At 34.9% G+C, this 8160-nt stretch overlaps 1 protein-coding gene across 2 annotated transcripts in view; it reads left to right on the top strand.

Annotated features, from left to right (window-relative positions):
• The first annotated feature begins 2642 nt into the window (after nt 1-2642).
• LOC150108059 (cystathionine gamma-lyase-like) overlaps nt 2643-8160 on the top strand; it is a 228190-nt gene continuing 222672 nt past the window's right edge. For both annotated transcript variants that reach the window (XM_090415555.1, XM_090415556.1), the window contains exon 1: nt 2643-2937. In XM_090415555.1, coding sequence (XP_090271681.1) covers nt 2686-2937 — 252 coding nt within the window. In that variant the 5' untranslated portion in view covers nt 2643-2685. The remainder of the gene's footprint in view (nt 2938-8160) is intronic.

The following is an 8160-nucleotide window of genomic DNA, read 5'->3' as shown; positions in this document are numbered from 1 at the left end:
TTATATTTACCCTTAATGCCAAAACACATCTCCAAGAAGGAGATGCATGATGTTTTGTATTAAAGGCAAGAGGCCACTACCCAGACCGGTTTCGACCTTTATTGAGGTCCTGCTTACTTGGGAAATGGAGTAAAACCAGGTTTTAAAAAATTGCTTGGTATTCTTAACATTTATTATACCCAAGGTAAAATACTTTCTACATATATATATATATATATATATATATATATATATATATATATATATATATATATATATATATATATATATATATATATATATATATATATAAACAGTATATACATATATATATATATATATATAAACAGTATATACATATATATATATATATATATATATATATATATCTTTATTCTTTCTATTATATATTAAAAGTACATAACAAAAGTTGCATTATATATAATGCAACTTTTGTTATGTACTTCTAACTATTCTTCCTTATCACTCTTTGGTATATCTTTAATATCTCCTTACGCTAAACTGACTTCTTATTCTTCGAACATCAGAAAATTTATTTGATTAAAAGCTGCGCCACTGATGTTCGTTTTCTATTAACAAGAAGTGTAAAATGCGTCCAGTAGTTTTCAATTTACCCTCAGAATATCTCTAATTTAATTAGCATCTGCAGTCGTGGTCTACTATCTATCCTTTACTATCCTTTCTCCTGGGTTCCTGCTAATAGGCTCTAATATTTTTCGGAACAGTGCATCAAAGAAATTAAGTATCAGGCAACACTCTATTAATATTCAAACAACAAATTTAATTCACATAATTTTATTTTATTATTTTTTTTTTAATATTATTTATTTATATATTTTATTTATTTTTTTTTTCAGCGGAGCTCGACGAGATTTTAGCCACGGTGAAGAATGTTTTGTCATGTTAAAGCGAAAAGTATCGAGTTTTGAAGAAACTACATGCAGATTTTCATTTATTTTAAGACATTCTAAAACAGTAAATTATCCCGATACAAAATCTTTATTTATATTTTTCCATAATCACGCTTTTCAAAGCTGTGTTTCTTTATCATTTCATTATTTAAATACCATATTTTAGTTCGATGGGCATTTCGGTATGGTATTTTATAGTTCAAACCAGAGGTTCCCAAAGTTTCTGGGTTCACGATGCCCTTTGTGTCTCAGTAATTTTTCACGGCACTCTCAAGGCTTTTTACACTTCGCGACTCTGCATTCCAACTTAGAGGCTACTAGAAAAACATTGCTTGGTATTGATGCTTGCTTAAAAAATGTACCTTTTTTTTTACTTTTTTTTTTTTTTCAAATAGGTACCAGTAAAGCAGAAGGCTCATAAAGCAGTTCACTCATTCACTCACTATATTCATAGTAATGAAACCTCCTCAATTTATGACACTGAGCCTGTGAAAAATAAGGTTCGATTTACGACGGCTTTCCAGGAACCAATTATGTCGTAAAACGGAGTTCTTCTGGAATCAGGTCAAGGAAATCGCATGATCAAAATGAAAGCTATGATAGTTGATCTTAAATGTTTCCTGCATTCATGATCACACTGATATAGTAGGTATTTTAAGTTATAAATAACTAATACTTGTTTTCTGCTATACATGTTTAATGAATAATTTTGTGCGTGTGTGTGTGTGTGTGTGTGTGTGTGTGTGTGTGTGTGTGTGTGTGTGTGTGTGTGTGTGTGTGTGTGTGTGCGCGTGCGTGCGTGCGTGCGCGCGCGTTTTCCCAGTGGTGTAGCTAGAGCTTTTGCCGCCTGGGGCGATCCCTGAGTTTGCCGCCCCTCTCAATACACACCAAAAATATTACAAAAAGTCAACACGACGTATAGGGAAATTAATTAAAATGCTATGTTTATTTTTTAAGTAAATCTTTAATTTCAACATTCTAAAATGTTATATTTCTTGCTTTTCTGTTAGCAAAATCGTCGATGACATTGGCGAAGTAATCAATTTTATTTAGAAAAACTCTTCTCCCAACTAGCAAAATTTACAGCAATCATGAGGAATATTCGCAGCAGTATTACAATATTTGGAACTGAGTTCTCGAGACTGTATTTTGGAATTAACTGCAAAAGTTCAAAAAGGTTCAAAATGCCGCTCGGAACCCCCCCCCCCCCCCCATCTAGCTACTCCACTGCATTTTCCTCCCAATAGTAACTCTACCAGGAGGTAATTTATTCCTAGATGCAACATTGCATACAATGCTTATATTACATGTAGCTTACAAGTACTGATTAACATTTACATTTATATTTTTATATATCCATATATTAACATCATATAATTCACACAATAGCAGTAATTTATGTTAGATTACAAGCACTGGAAGTTGATCTTATTGGCAAATTTAATTAATTCTGAGTAATACTTTTCAACAAGTCTCTGTGTGTGTGCGTGCGTGCGTGCGCGCGCGCGCGTACGGTTTATATAAAACCAGAGTAACGAATATTTAACCTCTGTTATTCTTATGATGATCAAGGAAACAATTCATTCGCAAGAAGAAAAAAAGAAAACAATAAAAGCAAAGAAAACCGATACACTATTTCAAGGTAATAAGGTCAAGGCAATAGTATGACCAAAGCGAAAAACATGATAACCATCTCTTTACAAGTGCGTTTCTTACATTCTTGATCACACTTAATACGGTAGGCGTTGTATAACAGTCATTCGCTTTTCCTCAAATGGCAGGATTAAAAAGTTTTAAAGAATTATCTATTAATGATAACTCTGAATGTGTGAAAGATTTTAATACGAAGAAGGAAAATGATCTCTTTCAACAAGCAGAAAAAGTATGCCAAAGAACAGTAGATATACATTTTGAAACAAAAGCTATTCATGTGGGTCACAATCCAAAAGAACTGAGTGCTAAAGATGTCATACCTCCAATTTCTATTTCATCAGTATATGAGCAATTAGATCCAGCTGACCATTCGGTAAGTTTCAATTAAAGTATTTTATTAATATATACTTTTCTTAACAACATGTTTTTCTGTTTAACAACGTTAAACAGAAAAAAAAAAAATTTCTGTTTAAAATTTTGGAAATGTTTATTTTATAAAGTAATAATAATTGCATATCATTACATTAATGTATACCTACGTTATGTAAGCGTCTCTCTCTCTCTCTCTCTTTTTTTTTACCCTTTGATGGAAAAAAATCATGAACGATATTATTAAATTCAAGGTATTTAAATACAGCTGCATTATAACGAATTTTCAGTTTATTATTTTTTCTATGAAGCTTGTAGACGAACATGTACCTTTTTTTTTTTTTTTTTTCATTTGTAAACCACCCGGCTGTGATATTTTCATGTATTCGCATGCTTATTTACGTTTCGCACAGTCTATGCAGACGAGAATTGACCTTCGAGTAGCTCATGCAAGTTGAGACTTTACATGCACTACGTTAAACATTTACGATTACCATTACGATATTCTTGAGAAATAGTGTAAAATCCGCTTCATTCAAATCAATAAAAATTTAAATCAATTTATTTCATGAATACTGAATTTTTACATAAGCTGCCTGCAAGTCTCTAGCATTTCGAATGTCACAGGTTTAAATCTCTTCTGATTATGCTCATGTTAGTTAGCTATATTTCAACTATTATAAATGATATGTCTGTTTATATTATCATTCTTTAATATTTGTAAACAGAAATGAAATATTATATATCATTAAATACTCAAATTTGTTCTTTAGATGTTCATATGTTCATACACACTTTGACTACTTCTACAGCTTCTTCAGTAGCTCCACTAAGACTGTAATTTAGATATGTGAGGGGGGGGGGATGCGATCATGATTTTGTTGTTCTGGTTACAACAGTTTACGAAATATTGTAACAGCTGTAACGGAAACACTCTCTTTGTCATTTTGCGTATTTTTATGTAGTGTTAAATTAATGTAGAAACGATTTCAAAAATTAAAAACTGCAATTTTTCAAGTGGAGAGGGGGGGATGTGAGTAATTAATATTTAATTCTGACACAAATCACCTAGTTACGGCCATGACTATGGTTTTTCGAGTACTTTGATTGGAAATATTCAAGTTCAAATCCTTTTCATGATGCCAGAAGTAATTATGAGAAGTTATTCTGACGAATGTTAAATATCCATCCTGATTAGATCGTCAATAGATTATTTTCTATTGCACAAAAAAAAAAAAAAAAAAAAAAAAAGGGAGAGAGAGCACATTGAAAGCAGACTAAGGAGAAAAGATTAACCAAGCAATCATTTTCAATATTCGGTTTATGAAAAGCCAAGTTACTTATTTTAAATTAGTGCTGTAGGTGCGCTAAGTATTAGGTAATCTTGGAACCTTGCTCTATAGAGCGAACAAAGCGCTTTTGCAAACATCTCGACTTTTCGACAGGCGGACGAACACATTGGCCTCGAGTTACTTTGGCCGTAATTCAAAAACAACAGCATTCGAATCTATAGCCGGTAGGTTAGAAAGCAAAATACTTATCCACTCAGCCAACCAGGCCTACTCGAGTAAGTCAGTCCGATTGACTGTAAAACTACTGGGCTTAATACGTAAAGGAAAATGGAATGAGGTGAATCCAAGATTAGCCTGATCTAGTCTTCTCGAGATAGCAAAGACAGAATGCGATGCTTGTAACTCGACTAAACCATGAAAGTCTAAAACGCTGGAAAAAAAAAAAAAAAAAAAAACATATACAGGCCACCAAAGTTGCGCATATACAAGCTGACCTTGGATAAACGGACTAATCTAGTTTGATCTGCAGCAATCAAATTCTCAGCTTACTTTCACATTACTGTGCTTGTTACTATTCCTAAATATATTCACCAGCCAACAGAAATTCGATATTTTTCTACTCTCACGGTTCTCCTTGGAAAATAACCAAGGCTCGCATAAAAAACTCAATGTTGGTGTTAAAGTAGGAAAATAATTACATCTTCCACTTTTTGTTTAATTGGAAAAAAATAGGTATGAATGAAGTAATTAGATATGAAAACACGTTTATTTTTAAATAAAATAAACATTATGAAATGTTACTTTGTTATTGAAAAGTGAAAATTATTCAAAGAGAAACTTCTCTTCATACTCTAACTTCATATCCGATCTGATACCAGTGGTGACAGATGTTTATAATTATGTTATACAGAAAATGTGATATGAAATCAAATAAAATGTTCCGTTATTTGCAGAAGGCCTGTGTAGTTCAGTGGAAAGCAGTTACACCCTTGTGCTAAGCCGCCAGAAAATGGACAAGTTCAAAGTTCAAGTCTAATCACTGATTGGAGGAACTTTTCTAAGCTTTTCTTTGACTGGCTCCAGAGTTGGTCGATCAAGAATAAGCGGGATTTTTCTCCAGGAAACTAGGGCTTTTCGTACCGAAACGTCAAGAAAATCGACAGTCGAACCCACACTATTTCAGACAAGAACATATCCTGTTAGGGTAAGGTACTAAGAGATTATAGCACTTATCTGCCAGTCTCTTCATCGTTACCGTTTATAATTAATGATAGTCCTGAGCCAGCCATCTCTGAATGGCTACTGGTAGAGAGTGAACTGCCCACTCACTTTCCAAAAAGCTAGATAGAGTTTTTTAAAAAAAGGTCTCGCCTACTCCCTAAAAGAGAATAAAATGCGTTGTTGGGAAAATGCGATATGAAAAATATACACATGCTTATAATATGCAAATTTTATAGGGAAAATGTAGATTTAGCTTTAGTTATGTGATAAATTGCTTTCACTGACTTTAAAAGGTCGAGTTAGGTTTCGATGTCTTTTCCTTGTTGTGCAAATTGCTGTTATTGGGTTTTGCGATGTTTCCAGAAGAGTGATACATTGGCTTTATTGACTTTAAAAGGTCAGGTTAGTTTTCGAGAACTGCAAGCAAGTGGTGTTTGCTTCACTGAGTTTAAATGGTCTGGTTAGTTTTCGAGGACGCAGGACCATTGCTTCTTGGTGTGCGCTTTAGGTTAGGACAATGACACTACCAACAACATACAACGACACCTACGCCCACCATCACCAACAGCATATTTTGTTTGCAAATTGCTTGTCCGATTTGCCTTGTATGTGGGATGGAAAACCCGAGTTTCCGGGAGTAAAACCCCGTTACCCCCGCATGAGATCGGCTAATTCACTTTCAACTGAATCGCTTGCCAAATTATTTAATTCAATTTCTCGCTGCTCCCTTTTAGTTTCGGAGTGATAAGTTTCACTTTTATCTCTTGTATCGAACTCAATCGAACTAACCAATTCTATTAAGCGATTCTAGAAGCGACACTGCTTTGAAATAAATCAACGGACACCACTTGGGCAAGGTGCACTGTGTGATGTAGTGAGTCACGTACTTGTAGCCAGTATAAATTGGAGGAATACGATGCTGTGAAGCAGTGGCATCGCGTGCCCATTAAGATTGGATGTGCTGTCGTGTGGCTTATGCAACCCGCGCTCCAAAATTCACTTCACTTTGACTGCATGGTTTATTGATGTATGAAAGCTTTAAGAGTGCAGAGCGATCAGCGCTCATCTTAATTGGTCCAGTGCAATTAATTATAGGATAACCTTGAATGCTTTAATTTATAATTAATATACTTTTAAATTGGAAAGCATAAAGGTCAAATGAGCAATAGCTATACTTAACGCACGCCTTTTATGTGAGAAACAGGAAAGGTTAGGCGTGGTGAGATTAGATTATCGTTGGCAAATACTAGAGTGAGACACAGATAATTTGAATTTTGTTATGATTTTTAAATACAGCTATATAATATGCATAGAAATCGCATTATTTTCACTTCGGAAATTATTTTCCCGATTGAACCAAAGAAAGGCTGAAATAATTTGTTTTATTGATTTATACACAAGTTCCAACCTCCTTCGACTATCAATCATACAATCGGCGAAAGCTCCGGCAGAAAACGTGACATTCAGTAGATCGTCAACACTGTTTCCAATTGTAAATATGGGCAAAAAAGATATAAATTATTTATAGAAAATTACTTTTCTATATCGGAATCCTAAACACGTCAGTTCACACTTCACGCACGCAAAACAGATGAAAATCAGAAAACAAAAACTCATGACAAACGACAATGTCCAATTGGATTGGTTGACACGAACTAATCAGCAGTACTGATTTTTGGGTGCTATTGTCTCAGCGCACATCTTGCTTCACTTTCTGGGTGCTTTAAAACCACTGGAAGCTAAGAATTTGACCAACTGTGCCATCTGTATGTCTGTTCAAAGAGCTCAAAGGTGTCTACATTTCTGACTGCACTCCTGGGATATTAACGCGAATGCGATGCAATGTTTTCAAGTGGAAAAGTGTCCTCTTCATGAAGCATTAGTATATTATGTTTAATTTTAGGAATCATGCGAAACCAGGAAACAATTAGGGGTATGTTTAACAGGAATAAATGCAAATATATAATATGAATGATATTCCTATTCCATGGGTGTGCACCACACACATTTAGCACACCCAGAATATACACCCTGCACCAAAGTCAGTGCAACTGTCTCCAAGTGAAATGACTGCTAGAAGGGAACTGCCAGAGTTTGAAAGAAGTGTTGCAGGCCTGTCTGTTGGGCAAATTGTAAACAAATTGCATCCGAGATCACCAATCAGTGATACAATACTGAGATGGAAGTGCAGGGAATCAACTGCAAGTGCTACTGCAGTGGACGACCACACTAACCGAACGTGACCGCAGGGTGCTACGAACGATAATATGTAAAAATCACTATTCGTAGCCCTACCCATTGAATACAGAGTTCCGGACATCGACTAGATGTGCACATAAACATTTCAAGTGAAGTCACAACATGGGTTTCGAGGGTAGCACTGCAATATGCAAACCCCCATATTACCCGAACCAATATGCAGAATCGTCTTCAGTGGCGCAAAAAGTGGATACAGAGAGAGCGTTGTATGGAAGCTAAGAAAGCTGTGTTATGGAGCGACAAATCACGCTACACCCTTTACCAGGATGGACGAGTATGAGCGTGGCGAATTCCTGGTAAACATCTCTTACCAGAGTGCATAACCCCAACTATAAAATTCGATTCTAGTCAGAAACAATAGAATTTTTCATTTGACTGGTTACGGAGTTAATCGATGGATGGCAAGAAAAAAATGACTTTTTTTTTCTCCCGGAAACTCGGGATTTTCGTCCCGT

This window comes from Typopeltis vanoorti, chromosome 3 (genome assembly GCF_054136105.1).
Source record: "Typopeltis vanoorti isolate ZY-2024b chromosome 3, IOZ_Tvanoo_1.0, whole genome shotgun sequence".
Classification (NCBI taxonomy): Eukaryota; Metazoa; Arthropoda; class Arachnida; order Uropygi; family Thelyphonidae; genus Typopeltis; species Typopeltis vanoorti.
This window is presented reverse-complemented; position numbering and strand designations above follow the sequence as displayed.